Source organism: Brachyhypopomus gauderio, chromosome 1 (genome assembly GCF_052324685.1).
Source record: "Brachyhypopomus gauderio isolate BG-103 chromosome 1, BGAUD_0.2, whole genome shotgun sequence".
Classification (NCBI taxonomy): domain Eukaryota; kingdom Metazoa; phylum Chordata; class Actinopteri; order Gymnotiformes; family Hypopomidae; genus Brachyhypopomus; species Brachyhypopomus gauderio.
The window spans coordinates 43,668,974-43,692,107 of NC_135211.1; the positions used below are offsets into that span (position 1 = coordinate 43,668,974).

At 41.1% G+C, this 23,134-nt stretch overlaps 2 protein-coding genes across 15 annotated transcripts in view; both read left to right on the plus strand.

Moving 5' to 3' along the window:
• LOC143521618 (uncharacterized) overlaps positions 1-23,134 on the plus strand; it is a 316,853-nt gene that overhangs the window by 21,371 nt on the left and 272,348 nt on the right. For 13 of the 14 annotated variants that reach the window (XM_077014689.1, XM_077014735.1, XM_077014744.1 and 10 more), the window contains 8 exons: positions 229-678; positions 1,164-1,571; positions 7,482-7,922; positions 9,127-9,564; positions 10,019-10,444; positions 11,029-11,466; positions 11,888-12,337; positions 14,232-14,687. In XM_077014689.1, coding sequence (XP_076870804.1) covers positions 229-678; positions 1,164-1,571; positions 7,482-7,922; positions 9,127-9,564; positions 10,019-10,444; positions 11,029-11,466; positions 11,888-12,337; positions 14,232-14,687 — 3,507 coding nt within the window. The remainder of the gene's footprint in view (positions 1-228; positions 679-1,163; positions 1,572-7,481; positions 7,923-9,126; positions 9,565-10,018; positions 10,445-11,028; positions 11,467-11,887; positions 12,338-14,231; positions 14,688-23,134) is intronic. The other variant, XM_077014726.1, reaches the window with a different exon arrangement.
• LOC143521743 (uncharacterized) lies at positions 17,723-22,630 on the plus strand. The gene is made up of 4 exons (XM_077015038.1): positions 17,723-18,890; positions 20,068-20,337; positions 20,601-20,684; positions 21,273-22,630. The coding sequence occupies exons 1-4, from the start codon at positions 18,556-18,558 to the stop codon at positions 21,337-21,339; spliced, it is 756 nt and encodes a 251-aa protein (XP_076871153.1). The 5' UTR covers positions 17,723-18,555; the 3' UTR covers positions 21,340-22,630.

The following is a 23,134-nucleotide window of genomic DNA, read 5'->3' on the forward strand; positions in this document are numbered from 1 at the left end:
AATAGACATTGACTATCTGACCAAATTATGTAATTTCAGTGTCCCTGTTATTACTTTGTATTTCTGCTGATTGTATTTTGTGTGACTCTGTATTCCACAGGTTTCATTATGATAAAGAACAGATGGTCTGTTTACAGTAAACTGTACAAATTAATCTGTTATGTCTACTGATTGCTACTAATTGTATCTACCAATTCTGTGTTATCTGTGAACTCTCTATTCCAACAGGTATGAGTATCATGTTCTTTATAATAAAGAACAGAGAAGATCTGCAGTGGAGTTTCTGCTGAAGCTGATTGTTACAGCAGCAGAGTGTGATGCAGCTACAGGAGAGAGTTTCACTAAGCTGCTGACATCTGTGTGCAGCTACACAAACTTCCCTTTTGGAGATGACGTGTCCATTAAATCTTCTCAGTGTGATTTCCTGCTGGATTTGTACTCACGTGTGAAGGACTATGAGACTCAAACAGGCAGGAGTGTCCTTCCAGCATTACAGCCAGTTTACCAGTCAGCTCCTGCAGTCTGGAACATAGACCTCTCAGAGAGAAAGACCTCCCTCTTCCTAGAAGTGCTGAAACTCCAAACAGTGAAGAAACCAGTAGAGCTGAGAGGCTGGTCAGATGAAGAGAGTGAAGTGAGGAGTTTCCTTCAGTGTCTGCCCTACATCTCCCAGCTCAGGTGAGTGAGATGTTTTTGTAACTACCACATATGTTCTGTAGTTCTCATATTATCTGAACTTCTGTTGGTTTGCACATTTTCACTCTTACACTATTTACATTTCTGTTAACTGTATATCTTTGTAATTAAAGTGAGTCTGTTATAACCTCACAGTCTATTATATCTGTTTTTAGTTATTTAATGATTTATTTTAAATTGTGATTTATTCTAATCCTTTTTAGTTTATTTAAACTCTTGTTGCCTATTCCCTTGTAAAGTGTCCTTGTGTGTCTTGAAAGGCGCTTAAAAATAAAATTCTATTATTATTATTATTATTATATCATGTGTTCTGATGAATGCCATTTTCACAACATCTATGCTGTTTGTCAGTCTTCAAACTTTAATGCCTTTTAATGCTTGAAGAACATTATAGAGGATACTCAAGTCTATAAGCCATCTTGAAATGTACTGAACAGAAATAAATGGATTAATTGTTGTTTTTGTAGGTTTCTTTCACTACATAATCAAACAGAATCCTATAAGAATAAAAAAAGATTATTTCTACTGAACCTGAGTCTGCAAGCAGCTGTTCATCAGAGAGACACTGTTAAGAGAACTATAGAGGAACTGATGTCACATACAGAAGATGAAGAAGATTTCCTGCTGGATCTGTACTCACATGTGAAGGACTATGAGACTCAAACAGGCAGGAGTGTCCTTACAGCATTACAGCCAGTTTACCAGTCAGCTCCTGCAGTCTGGAACATAGACCTCTCAAAGAGAAAGACCTCCCTCTTCCTAGAAGTGCTGAAACTCCAAACAGTGAAGAAACCAGTAGAGCTGAGAGGCTGGTCAGATGAAGAGAGTGAAGTGAGGAGTTTCCTTCAGTGTCTGCCCTACATCTCCCAGCTCAGGTGAGTGAGAAGCTTTTATACGTACTACATGTATAATGTTTAAAATGAGGTTTTTTCCTTCAAGGTTTGGCCGTTGTATTTGTTTTTGTGAGCTCATGTCTCACTGAGTATGCTCACAGCTCAGGTGAGTGAGAAGTCTTTTCACTACAGGGTTGTGTTTGATGTTCTCTGGTGGTTTTTGTGAGTTGTTCTCTCACTATAAATTAGTGAATGTTGTGGACCAGACGTGTGAATGAAATGTTGCCTTCTAATTTGTTATGAATGTGAGCTCTGCTTGTGATGAGCAGGGAGTGCGAAATAAAATGGAAGCGATCACGCCAAGTCTAAAGGGAGGTTTTAATGAATAAAGTGCGTAAACCAAAAACTTGTGACAAGATCCAAATAAAGGATACAATGACCAGCAGTCCACTGGTACAAAGACAAGACATATATAGACAGACAAACAACCGTCAGGTGAGGCGGATCATAGGCCCCGCCCACCTGAGGGATGAACACAACGCAACAACACAACTGCCGCTGTATACGGGGGGGCGACCAGTAAGGGGCCCTCCGTATCGTGACACTGCTCATGTCTGTAAAGTGTGTGTAACTGATGACTGGACGCTGAGATTAATCAGTGTGAAAGACTCACATGCTTTTATTCTACCGTAATAATATCGCTAGAGCACTAATGAACAACAACGTGCACACAGATAAGTCAGGACAACGACTGACAAACACAATGATGAAAAGCATAAACACTTAAATACACAAACAGTAACATGTAACAAGTGTTAGGAGACAAGAGACAGATGAGACCACTAACTAGACTAGCAGAGTTGTGTTTACTAGCAGGTTTTGTTCAATCTGCACTACTCTAAACTCACACAAAGAAAAACATACAAACCAATAAGATAATTTACTGAATATCTGCAATATCTAAAAATGCATTAACTAGATAACTTTAAACATTGGGATTTAATAGTTATGGTTAACATGACTTAACATGGATATTAACTCAGTTTTGTCATGTGATGATCTGATATATAAATGCAACATCCTTACCATTCTATTTTTAGGTGCCTAGAATTTGAGTGAGTTTGTCTTTTATGTACCTCTACACTGTAAAAAAAAAAAGTGTAAAAAAACGGTAATTTTCTGGAAATGGGGGCGCCAGAAAATTACTGTAAAAAAACAGATAAGTACTGTAAATTTAAAAACATACATAAACTGTAAAAAAAAACGGCAATTTTCTGGCGCCCCCGTTTCCAGAAAATTACCGTTTTTTTACAGTTTATGTAAAAAAACAGATAAGTACTGTAAATTTTAAAACATACATAAACTGTAAAAAAACGGTGATTATAACACTTAACATGCAACACTGTCATTTTAAAGGAAATATTCCTAAAATTGAATGTGGTCTTTACTCTAGTTCACATTCAATTATAACAATATTGCAGTGTGGTGTAGGAAGGAGAGGTAGCAAACAGATCCACCGCAGCACAAGGCTTTTTAAATTCAAACTGCCTCAACAACATAATCACGCCAGACCCCACGATCACGCAGAAGAGACTTAATTTAGACACAAAACATGAGAGAACGGCAATAACACGACAACACTACACAAACATGGCATAGAATAATTCACACAGTACAACTACATAAATTGATGAAGGGGGACTTAAACCAAGTAATGCACATAATCAAGTACACAATTAATCAACACATGCATAGACATCACATTAACAGATAACGATACCGGAGTCGCAGAGACTCATGGGAAGTAGCGCCGTCCCCCATTGGACCGACGCTTCAATATAAAAATATATATAACATTAATAGTTGAAATGAGCCATAAACTCCGAACCGTCAGAACACACATTTCAACGCTACGGTTATAGTTAAACTATGATCGGACAGGAATGCCAGACACATGTTCTAGCGCTATATGAACCGATAAGAATATATTACGCGTTAACTAAATAAGTTACATGCACTGAAAGCTGACGTTGCAAATACTCATTTGAAGAAACACTGATTTCAAAACTCATGCATTTGGGCTGCAGCGGGGTGATAACGAAAGGTTCTTCAAACAATATGCACAACCAGAACAACTCTTCATGCACACTGTGCAGTGGTCCGATTCAAACAGGCCCCACCCCTACCAATCATAAACTTAACATATTCAGTTATCTTTACTTAACATGATCATTGCAATGCCTATTTCAGCTCAATAATGATAACAACTAGTTTTATTTAGTAATGGCAATATTTTTTTATGAAACATGAAATAATAATTAATGATTACTAAAATAATTTATTAAAACCTAATCCGGGTTTACAGTGTAGATACAGTGATACAGATACAGTGCATATTTAATAGTGGATTGAAAATGAGATGGATCTGGAACGCCTTAACTCTTTATGTATGTTATAAATATAAAAATAAATCACAGTCAAGAACATTTTACTTTTTACTCACTTTTATAACATGAAAATCACATATTTAACATGTCAAAACTTAAAATAAAACATGCATCAATGTTGTCTTGTAATATTTCCTTGAAATTAATTCCAGAAGATTCTATTACTTTGTCTCATTAAGATTAATCAATATTACTTTCTTTTTACAGTTTGTTTAGTTAAAATTATTATCTAAGAATTGTTAAAAAACAGATTTATAATTATTTAAAAATGTCATGTGATTTAACAAGAAAAATCTGTATAAATTAAATACAACAGTTTGTTCTGGTAATTGTAATACACTTTCCCTGTCATTTTAAAATACAGGAAAAAACTGTAAAATTTATTGGGAAAAACCTGTAAAAAAACTGTTTTTTTTTACAGTGTAGTTTTAACTGTAGAGCCCTAATGCCGTACGTGTAGGTCCCTAATGCAGTAAGTGTAGGTCATTTATGCCGTAAGTGTCGGTCCCTAATGCTTTAACTTGATTTGCGGTTGGTATGGGTTTGAGCAATGATCACGTTTACACATTCTTATGTAATATAAATAAAGTAATAAAGTAATATAAATGTAAAGCCAATGAAGTGGCTGGAAATAAGCAGGAAAATAATGAGGTCCTTCAACATCTGAAGGATCCCAAAACCTCAAAGTCTTCTGATGACCGTGTGTGAGATCTCTTGAGACTTCATGAACACAGACAGGGATCATGCAACACTGGCAAATGTGATTGGGCTGCAATAAAAATTAATGTGGAAGTAACACGTTACTGGATTGGTTAAAATAATGAGTAGCACACAATATTCACTTTTTAATTTGACTTCAAAACGTATGTGACACTGTGGAGTGTCGAGGGTGAGAGACAGAACTTGTGTGTGTATTATTAGTTATAATAATAAAGCAGCATTAGTTTATCTGCTGTGTCTGGTGGTGTGGACTCATGGTGTCTCACCACCAGTGTGTTGTAGATTGGGTGGTAGATATTCTCCATAATGTCCTGCAGGTTAGACAGCACTGTTAGTGAGTCCAGCTTCACACCCACAATGTCACCGGCCTTGTTGATCAGTTTGTTGAATCTGTTGACATCTGTCACCCTCAGCCTGCTGCCCCAGCATGCAACAGGATAGAGGATAGAACTCACCACCTCAGACTCATAGAAGATCCTGAACATAGAGGATAGAACTCACCACCACAGACTCATAGAAGATCCTGAACATAGAGGATAGAACTCACCACCACAGACTCATAGAAGATCCTGAACATAGAGGATAGAACTCACCACCTCAGACTCATAGAAGATCCTGAACATAGAGGATAGAACTCACCACCTCAGACTCATAGAAGATCCTGAACATAGAGGATAGAACTCACCACCACAGACTCATAGAAGATCCTGAACATAGAGGATAGAACTCACCACCTCAGACTCATAGAAGATCCTGAACATAGAGGATAGAACTCACCACCACAGACTCATAGAAGATCCTGAACATAGAGGATAGAACTCACCACCTCAGACTCATAGAAGATCCTGAACATAGAGGATAGAACTCACCACCTCAGACTCATAGAAGATCCTGAACATAGAGGATAGAACTCACCACCTCAGACTCATAGAAGATCCTGAACATAGAGGATAGAACTCACCACCTCAGACTCATAGAAGATCCTGAACATAGAGGATAGAACTCACCACCACAGACTCATAGAAGATCCTGAACATAGAGGATAGAACTCACTACCACAGACTCATAGAAGATCCTGAACATAGAGGATAGAACTCACTACCACAGACTCATAGAAGATCCTGAACATAGAGGATAGAACTCACCACCACAGACTCATAGAAGATCCTGAACATAGAGGATAGAACTCACTACCACAGACTCATAGAAGATCCTGAACATAGAGGATAGAACTCACCACCACAGACTCATAGAAGATCCTGAACATAGAGGATAGAACTCACTACCACAGACTCATAGAAGATCCTGAACATAGAGGATAGAACTCACCACCACAGACTCATAGAAGATCCTGAACATAGAAGATAGAGTGAGTGGAGTGGTCTATCAGTAGTGGGGGGTGAGTAGTCTATCAGTAGTGGGGGGGTGAGTGGTCTATCAGTAGTGAGGGGGCGAGTGGTCTATCAGTAGTGGGGGGTGAGTGGAGTGGGCTATCAGTAGTGGGGGGTGAGTGGAGTGTGTTATCAGTAGTGAAGGGGGGTGAGTGGAGTGATCTATCAGTAGTGAGGGGGGTGAGTGGAGTGGTCTATCAGTAGTGGGGGGTGAGTGGAGTGGGCTATCAGTAGTGAAGGGGGGTGAGTGGAGTGGGCTAGCAGGAGGTAGATGAGTCTGGAGAGGACACAGCTTCACTAAACAGATCAGGACTGTGGACTAGTCTGTCTGGAGAGGACACAGCTTCACTAAACAGATCAGGACTGTGGACTAGCCTGTCTGGAGAGGACACAGCTTAACTAAACAGATCAGGACTGTGGACTAGCCTGTCTGGAGAGGACACAGCTTAACTAAACAGATCAGGACTGTGGACTAGCCTGTCTGGAGAGGACACAGCTTCACTAAACAGATCAGGACTGTGGACTAGCCTGTCTGGAGAGGACACAGCTTCACTAAACAGATCAGGACTGTGGACTAGCCTGTCTGGAGAGGACACAGCTTCACTAAACAGATCAGGACTGTGGACTAGCCTGTCTGGAGAGGACACAGCTTCACTAAACAGATCAGGACTGTGGACTAGCCTGTCTGGAGAGGACACAGCTTCACTAAACAGATCAGGACTGTGGACTAGCCTGTCTGGAGAGGACACAGCTTCACTAAACAGATCAGGACTGTGGACTAGCCTGTCTGGAGAGGACACAGCTTCACTAAACAGATCAGGACTGTGGACTAGCCTGTCTGGAGAGGACACAGCTTCACTAAACAGATCAGGACTGTGGACTAGCCTGTCTGGAGAGAACACAGCTTCACTAAGTTCATTGTCAGAATTTCTATAATGAAATGTTAAAAGATAAATAAAGTGAAACAAGAAAAGTGAAGACACTAACGTGATTAAGTGTACCAGGCTGTACACACAGGACCACACACACACACACACACACACACTGAGGCATCCTTACTAGTGTGTGTGTGAAAGAGGAGATAGTGAAACATGTTATATGATAGGGGTCATAATCATGTGAAATTCTATATGGTTGTGGTGAATTTCTTGTGTTACACTCAAGGTTTCTTTGGTCTGTTTTGCTGTGTCTCTCATTACCCACAAACACATGCAGGCAGGTCTGTGTGTTTAGAGGAGACATGAACCAGCGTTCAGACTAGTGGTGGTGTTACTGTACTGGAAATGGTCTGTTTACAGCAAACTGTACAAATTAATTTGTTATGTATGATGATTTATACTAACTGTATCTACTCATTCTGTGTTTCTGTGAACTCTCTATTACAATTACAACAGGTTTGAGTATGATGTTCTTGATGATGAAGAACAGAGAAGATCTGCAGTGGAGTTTCTGCTGAAGCTGATTGTTACAGCAGCAGAGTGTGATGCAGCTACAGGAGAGAGTTTCACTAAGCTGCTGACATCTGTGTGCAGCTACACAACCTTCCCTGTAGATTGGACACACTATCATCAGTGTGATTTCCTGCTGGATCTGTGCTCACGTGTGAAGGACTATGAGACTCAAACAGGCAGGAGTGTCCTTCCAGCATTACAGCCAGTTTACCAGTCAGCTCCTGCAGTCTGGTACATAGACCTCTCAGAGAGAAAGACCTCCGTCTTCCTAGAAGTGCTGAAACTCCAAACAGTGAAGAAACCAGTAAAGCTGAGAGGCTGGTCAGATGAAGAGAGTGAAGTGAGGAGTTTCCTTCAGTGTCTGCCCTACATCTCCCACCTCAGGTGAGTGAGAAGCAGGTGTAATGTTTATACTGAGTTTTTCATTAAAGGTTGTGAGTTGGGTCGTCTTTATTTAGTGTAGAGTTTAGCGTAGTGGTTGATTCCCCCTTGACACCTCACACTACACTCACTGTAAATTGTTATTGTAAGTTATTCAGACACGGAATGAAAACCTGGCGCTCATCACAAGACATTTACATTGACAATATTGTAGCGACTACTACTCCTCGCACCAAAATCCCTAACAGACAGGCACTTGGCCACTCAGGGAGTTTTAGCCCTTTAAGTGACACTGGGGGAGCGGCGCCTGCGCGCGCCAGGGGAGGGGGAGAAAACAGTGCTGTTGTTTGAGTTGCGTGGAAAATAAAGTTTCCCTCTTCAGGATTTTCTGGAATAAGCAGTTTCTGCCTCGTTTCCCGAACCCGCTTCAATATCAACACCCAGAACTTTCATTCTAGTTACCTTATACTTAGCCTGATTATGTGATTTGTTTGTGACTTGTGTGTTCGTCTGTATAATTTTTGTTTTTGTGTAATTTGTGTGTTAACGGGCCGCCCAATGGAGGATGGGTTCCCTTTTGAGTCTTGGTCCTCCCAAGGTTTCTTCCTATTCCCCACCATCATTGGGAGTTTTTCCTTGCCACTGTCGCCTTTGGCTTGCTCATTAGGGATTTGGACCCATAGTATTGTTAAAACTTGTAAATCCTGTAAAGCGCTTTGTGACAACATGTGTTGTGAAAGGCGCTATAGAAATAAATTTGATTTGATTTGATATTCGGATGAGAGAGTTTGCTGACTGTAAATTAATGAAATGCTGCTTTGACATCTGTTCTGAATATGATCAGTGCTCAGACCTGTAAAGCATGATGACAATGTGGTGTGTTTACTTTGTAGGAGTTTTTGTTCTGTCTGTCCTAGTCCACAAATACATAGAGAAAAACAACACAGAAGAAAAGAAAAGTAATAGAGGGTGTGGACACTGTAATAGACAACAACTATCTGACCAAATTATGTCATTTCAGTGTCCCTGTTATTACTTTGTATTTCTGCTGATTTCATTTTGTGTGACTCTATTCCAACAGGTTTCAATATGATAAATAACAGATGGTCTGTTTACAGCAAATTGTACAAATTAATCTGTTATATCTGTTGATTTTTACTAATTGTATCTACTAATTCTGTGTTTTTTGAACTCTCTATTCCAACAGGTTTGAGGGTGATGTTCTTCATAATAAAGAACAGAGAAGATCTGCAGTGGAGTTTCTGCTGAAGCTGATTGTTACAGCAGCAGAGTGTGATGCAGCTACAGGAGAGAGTTTCACTAAGCTGCTGACATCTGTGTGCAGCTACACAACCTTCCCTGTAGATGGGATTAATTATCAGTGTGATTTCCTGCTGGATCTGTACTCACGTGTGAAGGACTATGAGACTCAAACAGGCAGGAGTGTCCTTCCAGCATTACAGCCAGTTTACCAGTCAGCTCCTGCAGTCTGGTACATAGACCTCTCAGAGAGAAAGACCTCCCTCTTCCTCGAAGTGCTGAAACTCCACACAGTGAAGAAACCAGTAAAGCTGTTGGACTGGTCAGTTGAAGAGAGTGAAGTGAGGAGTTTCCTTCAGTGTCTGCCCTACATCTCCCAGCTCAGGTGAGTGAGAAGCAGGTGTAATGTTTATACTGAGTTTTTCATTAAAGGTTGTGAGTTGGGTCGTCTTTATTTAGTGTAGAGTTTAGCGTAGTGGTTGATTCCCCCTTGACTCCTCACACTACACTCACTGTAAATTGTTATTATAAGTTATTCAGATGAGAGAGTTTGCTGACTGTAAATTAATGAAATGTTGCTTTGTCATCTGTTCTGAATGTGATCAGTGCTTAGACCTGTAAAGCATAATGACAATGTGGTGTGTTTACTTTGTAGGAGTTTTTGTTCTGTCTGTCCTAGTCCACAAACACATAGAGAAAAACAACACAGAAGAAAAGTAATAGAGCGTGTGAACACTGTAATAGACATCACCTATCTGACCAATTTATGTCATTTCAGTGTCCTGTTATTACTTTGTATTTCTGCTTATTTTATTTTGTGTGACTATGTATTCCAACAGGTTTCATTATAATAAAGAACAGAGAAGATCTGCAGTGGCGTTTCTGCTGAAGCTGATTGTTACAGCAGCAGAGTGTGATGCAGCTACAGGAGAGAGTTTCACTAAGCTGCTGACATCTGTGTGCAGCTACACATCCTTCCCTGTGTATTGGAATGATTATCAGTGTGATTTCCTGCTTGATCTGTACTCACATGTGAAGGACTATGAGACTCAAACAGGCAGGAGTGTCCTTCCAGCATTACAGCCAGTTTACCAGTCAGCTCCTGCAGTCTGGAACATAGACCTCTCAGAGAGAAAGACCTCCCTCTTCCTAGAAGTGCTGAAACTCCACACAGTGAAGAAACCAGTAGAGCTGAGAGGCTGGTCAGATGAAGAGAGTGAAGTGAGGAGTTTCCTTCAGTGTCTGCCCTACATCTCCCAGCTCAGGTGAGTGAGAAGCAGGTGTAATGTTTATATTGAGTTTTTCATTAAAGGTTATGAGTTGGGTCGTCTTTATTTAGTGTAGAGTTTAGCGTAGTGGTTGACCCCCTTGACTCCTCACACTACACTCACTGTAAATTGTTATTGTAAGTTATTCAGATGAGAGTTTGCTGACTGTAAATGAATGAAATGCTGCTTTGTCATCTGTTCTGAATGTGAGCAGTGCTCAGACCTGTAAAGCATGATGACAATGTGGTGTGTTTACTTTGTAGGAGTTTTTGTTCTGTCTGTCCTAGTCCACAAACACATAGAGAAAAACAACACAGAAGCAAAGAAAAGTAATAGAGGGTGTGGACACTGGAATAGACATCAACTATCTGACCAAATTATGTCATTTCAGTGTCCCTGTTATTACTTTGTATTTCTGCTCATTTTATTTTGTGTGACTCTGTATTCCAACAGGCTTCATTATAATAAAGAACAGATGGTCTGTTTACAGCAAACTAAACAAATTAATCTGTTATGTCTGTTGATTTATACTAATTGTATCAACTAATTCTGTGTTTTCTGTGAACTCTCTTTTCCAACAGGTTTGAGGGTGATGTTCTTAAGAATAAAGAACAGAGAAGATCTGCAGTGGAGTTTCTGCTGAAGCTGATTGTTACAGCAGCAGAGTGTGATGCAGCTACAGGAGAGAGTTTCACTAAGCTGCTGACATCTGTGTGCAGCTACAAAACCTTCCCTGTAGATGAGACTAATCATCAGAGTGATTTCCTGCTGGATCTGTACTCACATTTGAAGGACTATAAGACTCAAACAGGCAGGAGTGTTCTTCCAGAATTACAGCCAGTTTACCAGTCAGTTCCTGCAGTCTGGAACATAGACCTTTCAGAGAGAAAGACCTCCCTCTTCCTAGAAGTGCTGAAACTCCAAACAGTGAAGAAACCAGTAGAGCTGAGAGGCTGGTCAGATGAAGAGAGTGAAGTGAGGAGTTTCCTTCAGTGTCTGCCCTACATCTCCCAGCTCAGGTGAGTGAGATGTTTTTTATAAGAAACACAGGAGTCACATGTAACTTTAGAACAGTGCTCAGACCTGTAAAGCATGATGACAATGTGGTGTGTTCACTTCGTTGGAGTTTTTGTTCTGTCTGTCCTAGTCCACAAACACATAGAGAAAAACAACACAGAAGAAAAGAAAAGTAATAGAGGGTGTGGACACTGTAATAGACATTGACTATCTGACCAAATTATGTAATTTCAGTGTCCCTGTTATTACTTTGTATTTCTGCTGATTGTATTTTGTGTGACTCTGTATTCCACAGGTTTCATTATGATAAAGAACAGATGGTCTGTTTACAGTAAACTGTACAAATTAATCTGTTATGTCTACTGATTGCTACTAATTGTATCTACCAATTCTGTGTTATCTGTGAACTCTCTATTCCAACAGGTTTGAGTATCATGTTCTTTATAATAAAGAACAGAGAAGATCTGCAGTGGAGTTTCTGCTGAAGCTGATTGTTACAGCAGCAGAGTGTGATGCAGCTACAGGAGAGAGTTTCACTAAGCTGCTGACATCTGTGTATGACTACACAACCTTCCCTTTTGGAGATGACGTGTCCATTAAATCTTCTCAGTGTGATTTCCTGCTGGATCTGTACTCACGTGTAAAGGACTATGAGACTCAAACAGGCAGGAGTGTCCTTCCAGCATTACAGCCAGTTTACCAGTCAGCTCCTGCAGTCTGGAACATAGACCTCTCAGAGAGAAAGACCTCCCTCTTCCTAGAAGTGCTGAAACTCCTAACAGTGAAGAAACCAGTAAAGCTGAGAGGCTGGTCAGATGAAGAGAGTGAAGTGAGGAGTTTCCTTCAGTGTCTGCCCTACATCTCCCAGCTCAGGTGAGTGAGAAGATTTTATGCATACTACAGATATAATGTTTAAAATGAGGGTTTTTCCTTCAAGGTTTGGCCATTGTCTTTGTTTTTGTAAGTTCATGTCTCACTGCGTGTGCTCAGTATATTCTACAGTTGCGTGAATGAAATCTTGATTTGTAGTTGATATAAGTTTGCACAGTGATCAGGCTTATACATTCTTAAAGGATTTAACAAAGACAGCTTGTGATGGTTATTGGTGACCTTTTGTAGGTCTGTACCATTTAAACCCACCTTTAAAAATAGTTACAGTATTCAACTGTGCAGAATTACAAAACTTTTCTACATACTTCATATGCTTAACTGTTTGGTAGCCCTCAGTGAAGTTTATGGTTTGACTTTGAGATCAGCTGTGATACACTATTTTTCTTCATATTGTAGTGAGAGGATGCAAAAGCTTCTGGTGATTGTATTAGCCAATCAGAATTATTCTTCATATGGAAATATGAGCTTTATGATGCAATTGACAAACTATTATGTTATAGACTCAGAGTGAGGATCCATTAGCAGGTATAAAGGGTTTAATAAAGTACAAAAGGCAAACAACTACAAACCAGTCCAGGGTCTAAACCAGAAGAGCTACAGAAATAACAGACAGAGATACAGATGAGACAGAAGGCAAAAACAGGAGGTAACAGGTCAAAACACAGAACAATAATGAGAGAAGTAGATAAACACCTTGGTACACTTTCACAAAAGAGTCAGCAACATTTCACAAGGAGCTGCTGTGGCCATCTGGCTTATGTAGGCAAAGTAATCAGTGGATTTCACAACAGCTGAAACAGGAGTCTTCAATATTCTGGAGATGGAGCCCTCTGGTGGTGAGAGGAGTAGTGGGGGGTGAGTGGTCTATCAATAGTGGGGGGTGAGTGGTCTATCAGTAGTGAGGGGGGTGAGTGGAGTGATCTATCAATAGTGGGGGGTGAGTGGAGTGATCTATCAGTAGTGGGGGGTGAGTGGTTTATCAGTAGTGAGGGGGTTGAGTGGAGTGATCTATCAGTAGTGGGGGGTGAGTGGTCTATCAGTAGTGGGGGGGTTGAGTGGAGTGATCTATCAGTAGTGGGGGTTGAGTGGAGTGATCTATCAGTAGTGGGGGGTGAGTGGTCTATCAGTAGTGGGGGGTGAGTGGAGTGTGTTATCAGTAGTGAAGGGGGGTGAGTGGAGTGGGCTAGCAGGAGGTAAATGAGTCTGGAGAGGACACAGCTTCACTAAACAGATCAGGACTGTGGACTAGCCTGTCTGGAGAGGACACAGCTTCACTAAACAGATCAGGACTGTGGACTAGCCTGTCTGGAGAGGACACAGCTTCACTAAACAGATCAGGACTGTGGACTAGCCTGTCTGGAGAGGACACAGCTTCACTAAGTTCATTGTCAGAATTTCTATAATGAAATGTTAAAAGATAAATAAAGTGAAACAAGAAAAGTGAAGACACTAACAGGATTAAGTGTACCAGGCTGCACACGCAGGTCCACACACACACACACACACACACACACACACACACACACAGAGAGAGACACCATTACTAGTGTGTGTGTGAAAGAGGAGATACAGTGAAACATGTTATATGATATGGGTCATAATCATGTGAAATTCTATATGGTTGTGGTGAATTTCTTGTGTTACACTCAAAGTTTCTTTGGTCTGTTTTGCTGTATTTCTCATTACCCACAAACACATGCAGGCAGGTCTGTGTGTTTTAGAGGAGACCTGAACCAGCGTTCAGTCTAGTGGTGGTGTTACTATACTGGAAATGGTCTGTTTACAGCAAACTGTACAAATTAATCTGTTATGTCTGTTGATTTCTACTAATTGTATCTACTAATTCTGTGTTTCTGTGAACTCTCTATTCCAACAGGTTTGAGGATGATGATCTTGATGATAAAGAACAGAGAAGATCTGCAGTGGAGTTTCTGCTGAAGCTGATTGTTACAGCAGCAGAGTGTGATGCAGCTACAGGAGAGAGTTTCACTAAGCTGCTGACATCTGTGTGCAGCTACACAAACTTCCCTGTAGAAGAAAGTGGTTATTATGGTTTGAAGGCTAACATTTGTGATTTCCTGCTGGATCTGTACTCACGTGTGAAGGACTATGAGACTCAAACAGGCAGGAGTTTCCTTCCAGCATTACAGCCAGTTTACCAGTCAGCTCCTGCAGTCTGGAACATAGACCTCTCAAAGAGAAAGACCTCCCTCTTCCTAGAAGTGCTGAAACTCCACACAGTGAAGAAACCAGTAGAGCTGAGAGGCTGGTCAGATGAAGAGAGTGAAGTGAGGAGTTTCCTTCAGTGTCTGCCCTACATCTCCCAGCTCAGGTTTGTACCTGAAATTGTAGGCCATATTTCACAGTTGTGTAATGTTTTCAATGTTTTATCTTATTTATTTGTAAATATAGCCTGTGATGCTAAAGAATGAAACAAGGATTAAAATGGTTTGTCCTGTTCCTTTGCTTTTTAACACTGACTGATATGAATACAGAATATAAATGTTACATGTGTTTCCTTATTTGCTTGTGTTGTCTATGTGGTTTTGTTTTCTGTTGCAGTGGTGCTGATCCGTACATCCCGTCTCTGTGTAAAGAGCTCCAGTCCAGAGATCAGGCAGGACAGGTGTCTCCTCTGCTCCAGGCCCTGGACTTCACCCTCTCTCTGGGAGGACAGTTGTCCACTCCCAGCTGCAGGGCTGTGGGGAGAGTGCTGGGTCTCTCAGCCTCCACACTCAACCTCACTCTAAACCCACGAGCCATCTCTCTCAGAGGAGTCAGGCTTCTGTTCACACACATCACACGCCTGCGCACACTCAGGTACGTAACATTATATTATTGAATTATTATATTCTAAGTAATTTAGTTTACTCTGAGGTAGATTACATTTATTATTGCAGGACTTTGTTAAATTACTAAGAGTAAACGGTGTAAATGGTGTTTGTTGTTGTGCAGTGTGAGTGGTGCTGTGGTGGTGAAGATGGTACGAACACTGAGGACAGTGAGATCTCCTGCTCCAGTCACTGTTGAGGAACTTTCACTCATCCACACCAGCACACAGCAGCCAGAGGGGGCGCTGTCCAGGGTCCTGAGCAGCTTGGCTTCTCTCCTGAGACTCTGGAGGGTCCAGTGTCTGAACCTGACTTACTACAAGATGGAGGCCCAATCTCTCACTGTCCTGCTGTGTCACCAGGGCCCTCTGACCATCAGGTCGGTGTGGTTGGTTTGTCAGTTATTTTTAATAGATAAAAGTACCAGTTTGTGATGCCATTTTCTGATGTGTATGTGCAGGTTGTGTGAGGAGACTCTCCAGCAGCTGACTGTAGTGGTGTATGAAGCTCAGGAGGAGGAGCTTACTCACTGCTTCCTGCAAAAAGTGGGCGGAAACCTGACTTCCTGCACTCTGACCTGGGAAGTGATTCACTATTTCCTGCAGTATCACAGTGTTACTGTGGACTTTAGGAAGAGTGACATTGGACAGCAAAACCCCAGAGAGCTTCTGCCTGTACTGGACAGACTTCAGGTCAGACGGTGAGAGACAACAGTGATGTGTGGCCAGGCATGAAAATCTGTCACCTTTCGGCGAAATTCGCCGTTTTGAAGTTGAAAAGGGTGACCTACGTGAATCGTGTAGATCCGATGAGTTTTTTGTTTGGGGGGGGGGGGGGGGGGGGGGGGTCGGGAGATTATATTTTAATTATCATATTGACTTAATTAGCAAACAGAGCACTTCCGAAATTGGCTATTTCAGTGACAGTGGCCAGCAGTTTCCGCCCAGAACCATCATAGAGGCCAAATAGCGTTTCAATCATACGAACGTTCTTCATTCATGTTATTCATTTACTGCTAAGCGGGACGAGAAGCAGGACCTAGTGCTACACCGCGGACAAGTCAGAAGAGCGTACATTTACCACTACGTTTACCAGATCGTACATTTTTAATTGGGTGGATTTAATAAAACAAAGTTACTGCCGTTCGCTACAGCGTTGAACACTGTCAGATCTAACCACAAGCTCTTGTGATAATAGGCCCATCTATCTACCTATTTAAGTTCGCGTCAACCCCGTGTAGTTAACGGTGACATAAAATAAGAAACAAGATTTTTTTCTAGTGTGTCTGTAGTTGTAACTGGTGAATCCAGGGACGTGTGAGGAGAACATTCGCGCCAGGGCTGAAAAGATTGAAGATGAAGTTGTAAACTCTTGTCGTTTGAGTCTACCCTGTGCTTTAGCTCATGTTAGAAAATAAAAACACGTAAACCTGGTATTTTTACAATAATTTTCGCCGCTGATGTATTTATTGGTTCATTAAGACGTAATGGTTTTGACTGAGCCATCCGGAATGGCGAAAGCGGCTTCTTGCGTTTACAGATTGCGTTTACATTGAATCCATTGACATGACAGTCAAAAAAATTTTTTTATGGATTTTACTATATTTTACGGAGCCCGTAAGGTGACATCATGTAAAAAATAAATAAATAACGCGTGGCCACGACTTATTAACGCGTGGGAACGAGATACTAACGTCGCCTTTCACACGCGGCAACAAAGTTTATTTTTTCACAGCAAAGCAAGCAGATCCCAGGGATGTTCGCGAACTGACTGCCCAAGGAAGATAAACCTGGCTTTATATAAAGTAATAATTAATTATCTTGTTCGCACGCGTTAGTAAGTCGTGGCCACGCGTTATTATATTTTTTACATGACGTCACCTTACGAGCTCCGTAATATTTGGCATCACCTTTCGCTGTATCCCCGTACACCAGCAGCCACCCCCATCCCACCCCCCCGTCGCAGTATACCCATGACGTCACATGTCAACGCCCCGTCGCCGTATCCCCATGACGTCACATGCCCCGCCCCCCGGTCTTCTCACCTTTTTAACCCCTGACCCATTTTCATGCCTGGTGGCTCAGATTTAAAGATCTTCACACAGTCGACACGTCCAATGAACATGTGCTTTCATTATACTTAGACTGTGTGTGTGTGTTTGTGTGTGTTTGTGTGTTTTTGTGTGTGTTTGTGTTTGTGTGTGTGTGTGTGTGTATGTGTGGGTCTGTGTCTTCTCCCCAGTCTGAGTCCCAGCTGTGTACTGTCCATCATCACAGAGATCTATCAGACTGGCTCTGCTCAATGTGTGTCCAGTCTGTTGAGTTCAACAGAGAACTGCATCACCCTGAACAGCAGAGAGCTGGACTCTGTCCACTGTGCTGCCCTGTGCTTCACCCTCCAGCACTGCACAGCAGTCTCTCTCAGCCTGCTGTTCACCTCCATACCAGAGGGGGAGCTGGAGAGCATCGTGCCTCTGCTCAAACACGTCTCCCACCTCAGGTTTGAACTTTTATCATTCATGTAATGAGACACAACAGATCTGTAGGGGGTGTTACACATTTGGTGTTATATATACATTTATATGTGTTTAAAAACACACCCAAATGTCATTTTGGGACAAAAACATTTGTTTTATTGAGACTCCTGTGTCAGATAATCAACATCTTACAGCACATGGTTATTTACCTCAGGTGTGTTATATTATTTCCAGAAGTCGTTTTATTCATTTATGTCACTTTATGACATATTTGTCTTAAATTTCTCCCACCTCAGGTTTATTAAATGAAACATTTAATAATACAGAACTGTGTGTATGTGTGTGTTTTTCTGTGTTCTCAGTGTGGACATGAATGTCTTGAATGTCTTACTGTAATAGTCTCTCTTCTCTCAGTGTGGACATGAATGTCTTGAATGTCTTACTGTAATAGTCTCTCTTCTCTCAGTGTGGACTTGAATGTCTTACTGTAATAGTCTCTCTTCTCTCAGTGTGGACATGAATGTCTTGAATGTCTTACTGTAATAGTCTCTCTTCTCTCAGTGTGGACATGAATGTCTTGAATGTCTTACTGTAATAGTCTCTCTTCTCTCAGTGTGGACATGAATGTCTTGAATGTCTTACTGAAATAGTCTCTCTTCTCTCAGTGTGGACATGAATGTCTTGAATGTCTTACTGTAATAGTCTCTCTTCTCTCAGTGTGGACATGAATGTCTTGAATGTCTTACTGTAATAGTCTCTCTTCTCTCAGTGTGGACATGAATGTCTTGAATGTCTTACTGAAATAGTCTCTCTTCTCTCAGTGTGGACATGAATGTCTTGAATGTCTTACTGTAATAGTCTCTCTTCTCTCAGTGTGGACATGAATGTCTTGAATGTCTTACTGTAATAGTCTCTCTTCTCTCAGTGTGGACAGGCTGCTGTTGCTGAGGCTGCTCCACTGCTGCAGTGTCTCTGAGCTCCAGCAGGGGGCAGCAGTATTTCTGCTCTCTGCTCTACAGCACAGGCTGGACTTCTCCTGCAGCTCTGCTCTGGACCTGACAGAAGACTCACACACACACACACTGACTCTGAGCACTGAGGACTGCAGAGTCGTCTCCGTGGCCGTCCAGAGAGCTCACACACACACACAGCTCACTCTACACGACTGTGAGATAGAGGAGGCAGGAGTGGAGCAACTCTTCACCATTATACACACAGTCACCCTGCAGTAAGACTCCCACTCACAACACACACACTAACCTTCCTGCAGAGGAGGAGGAGTTATATCATATTAATGTGTGAAAATAGCATTAATGTTAGTAGTTATGTGAGTGTATTAATATTAGGGGTGGGCATAGATTAATTTTTTTAATCTAGATTAATCTCACTGAAATCTTGAAATTAATCTAGATTAATCTATATTAAAATGGCTCATATGCGTGCTACCCAAGTAATGACTAAAAGTCAGTCTTTGAGATAGGGTTTCTTAATACAGAGGGTGCATTAGACATGCTCAATAAAATGTAGGCTACTCGTGTTCAACGGTTTATTCAGTTAAACATGAATTTGTAAGCCTACATTAAAAATTAAAAGGGGTTGATAACATCATTAAAAACATTAAAAGGGGTTGATGCATTAAAAGGGGTTGATAACATCTTTATTCAGGTAAACATGATATTTGAAATGTAAGCCAACATTTAGTACATTTAACCTCATGGACGTAAAAAAGCCGGTCTTGGTCCTCTGCAGTTTTAACGGTTAAAAAGGAATATTTAAATAGCGGCAAATCTAGCGCTAGGACCATGCAGAAAACGACCGCTCCGAGTTCCGCTCCGGTAACACTTTACGTTCCTAACATGAATTTTCCATGAAGCAAACCTGGCGACTTCGTGGCTGCATCCACATAAAAACACGAACGATTTGTAATTCACAGGTTTGAAAACTCGTTCTCGCCCCTACTGTGCAATTTGGTTAGGAATACAATCGAGCTAAACTATCAAGTTGAAAGTCATCATAGTTTGCTTACCCATTTTGACCCAGTTCCCAACCCAACTTTAAGAATAGATTAACGGCGATAATTTTTATATCGCCCGATAAGAGTATCAAATTAACGAACGCCGTTAACGGCCCACCACTAATTAATATTAATAGAACTGTCCATGTTGGTGAATGTGGTGTGTGTGTCCATTTTGGTGAGTGTGTGTGTGTGTGTGTGTGTGTGTGTGTGTGTGTGTGTGTGTGTGTGTGTGTGTGTGTGTGTCCATGTTGGTGAATGTGGTGTGTGTGTGTGTGTCTGTGTGTGTGTGTATATGTGTGTATGAGTGTGTGTGTGTCTGTGTGTGTGTGTCTGTGTGTGTGTGTATATGTGTGTGTGTATATGTGTGTGTGTGTGTGTGTGTGTCCAGGTGCAGTAAAGCCGTGCTGCTCCAGTTTCTGTCTCTGGTCCGTGTCGGGTCCGAGTTGGAGTGTGTGAGACGTGCTGTGTCTCTCTCCCGGGCCCTGGGTGGGGAGGTGGACCTCAGTCACACCCGGCTGGACCAGCAGGCCTGTGGGTCCCTGGCGCTGGTTCTGGAACATTCTGAAGGGCTGTCAGAACTGGACCTCAGCCACTGCCAGCTCACTGACCACTGCCTGCAGCTGCTGTGTCCACAGCTCCACAAAGCCCACGTCCTGGAGTGAGTGGAGAAGTGGAGAAATATGACCAGAAACTTCATGTTTCAGCTTCTTACCTGATGCATAAACACATCATGAACATGAGAAATGAAGGAAAATGCAGCATTGAAATATCTGACAATTAGTGTCTCAGGTCCACTGTCACAAATATATTTATTCATTCACTCTAAATCACAGTCAATGTAGTATTACAAGAATGTGTTGATTTACATTGTTGTGTTGGGATTCCTGTACAATGTGGTAATTATAATCCATCTAATTTCAGCCTCAGTCACAATGACATCACTGATGTGTCAGCAAAGAGGATCTATGATACTGTCTCCACCAACACCAATATTCACACTGTGAGGTAAGAGTGTGTTTGTGTGTGTGTGTGTGTGTGGGGGACACAACCTTCCACTGCAGGTCTGTCACTAGTGAACAGGACAGTTTCTCCCCAATACCTGTTCATCCCCTAAACTCCCCTCATTTCACCAACTCCTGAGCAGAGACTCAGATTACAAGGAATTACAAACAGAAAACACAGCTAACCTCTCCGGCCGCGAGTTACAATACACCCGATACTGGTTCACAACAGGCTAGAAGGAAGCTCAAAAGAAATACCACTGTACTCCTGAGACTGACAGCAGCAACTCTAAAAGTTTCAGGCCGTTGAGTTAGAGAGAAAAAAAAACAAACATACAACAACCAAGCAGCCAAGTAAGTGAACATACACCAGACGTGGCTGTCATCACTAGCACTAGCTTAACCCGACTTAAAGGAGCAACTGCTAGTCACACCCAAGATGTCTCGTCTGTGCCTGTCTGCCTACAGTTGGCTTTGTGGAGCAGAGACTCTCAGAGCTCCCGTCCTAATTAACGTCTAACTCGCATGAAGGAGAACAAAGCAGGACATTCATTTGAGTTTTAAAATAATGTGTGTGTGTTTGTTTCTACAGGCTCTTCAACAACAGAATTACAGACAGACGTCTCTTCCTCTCAGACAAGCGCTTTGAGATCTGGTGATATTAATGTGTCATGGGCTCAGCAGTGATGAGATGTACATGTGCTTTGACAAGATTATAACTGTCCAAATTCAACAAATATGAGTGTATTATACACGAATATGATGACTGTATGATACATGAATATGAGTGTATGATACATGAATATGATGACTGTATGATACATGAATATGAGTATGATACATGAATATGATGACTGTATGATACATGAATATGATGACTGTATGAGACCTGAATTCCTCATGGGGATCCTGTGAATTTCTGCATAGGGCACCAAAGACTCAATAATCACTGCTGTATGTGTGTAATGAGTTGAACTGTTTCTGTTCATAATCCACAGAACGGTGGTCTGTCTTGTTGCTGTCTTCATTTAAGTAAACACTAGATTGTAGAAAGACTGCTGCTCTAGACCAATAAGAGTCAAGACTCCTAATGCCACTTTCTGTTTGTTCTGTAACATGCTTGAAGTTGTTGTATTGTAATGTGATCAGTGCCTTGTGATGTGTGAACTCTGCACTGTTACAGCAGAGTCTCCACATGTACTCTGCATTTAGTCTTCCAGACTTTTCTTAACACGTTAATGACAAATCCAGGAACCCAATGTGATCTGTGATCGGCCTTCAAACCCTTTTGTGAGTGACTTAAGAACTTTTAGAAATGTTTATTGTTATTTTATTAGTATTTGAATGTGTTCAAAATTTCAAAACACATAGTATTGCATTATTTCTCAAAGCACTTATTGTATTTCATGTGAGGGATTTAAAGCAGGATAATGTGCAACAGGTGTTCAACACTAATGAGGGGCGTGTCACTACGTGGGTGATTGAGAGCATGGGAGTGGTGGGGCAGTGAGGTGTCGTGGTGTGGGCGTCTCCCCTGTGCTCGGAGCCCAGCCTACCATGACAATTTGTCAACACATAATGCATTATTTCTCAAAACACTTGTATAATATTACATTATTGCCCTAAATAATATTGCATTATTTTTCAAAACACATATAGTATTGCATTATTTCTCAGAACACATATATTGCAGTAAGATATTTTTAGATGACTTTTTATTAAAACACGCTGCTTTGTTCCCTCTTTATTTTATTTCCCTGGGCAATGCTTCTGTTCTCTATGTGTTTTATTTTCTTGTATATGTTGTTGGTCTTGTGTAGAGAGGAGTGAGGTGATCTGTACAGAGTCTCGGCTAGTCTCTGGTCTCAGTAGTTAAATACATCAACATTATAAAATGCATTTAAAATATTTTGGTAACTGGTTTTGAATAAAGTTTTTTATCAACTTTAATCAGTGTCCCATCTTTTCTGCATAAATCACACTCAACCAAAAGCTGTATGAAACAGCGTGTATTTTTCTAACTAAATAAGTATTCCTGTTATATTACAAATAAAGATCTTGAATGAAAATAAAATGTGTGATTGTACATTAAAACATAAAACGTAACAATATAGAAACATTTATTACTAATGTTACTGTTTGTTGATTGTTTACTGTGTGCATGTGTTACACACGTCACACGGGGCTGCTGAATGGCGTGTTCAAGACTGCTTTATTCTGTTTAATACAACACAGCACAGTACAACGTTAGCGCTATTCATCTATTGACTATACGTCTCAGCTTGTGTCTATTACAGTCATCAACTTTAGCACCATTAAAATATAAGGAAACAGGTCTAAACATTAACAAGAAATGCCCGAAAGGGGTTGAAAACGTGCTTACTACTACACGGTAACAGCATCAGTAACTGACGTCGGTTAGCATTTTAGCAAATATAACTTAACAGGTTCCCT

Coding starts and splice junctions, on each gene's coding strand:
- LOC143521743 (XM_077015038.1), top strand. CDS start 18,556: ATGTCTTACTGTAATAGTCTCTCTTCTCTCAGTGTGGACAGGCTGCTG. Junction 20,338..20,600: donor CACAAAGCCCACGTCCTGGA/GTGAGTGGAGAA, acceptor ATCTAATTTCAG/CCTCAGTCACAATGACATCA. Junction 20,685..21,272: donor ACCAATATTCACACTGTGAG/GTAAGAGTGTGT, acceptor TTGTTTCTACAG/GCTCTTCAACAACAGAATTA.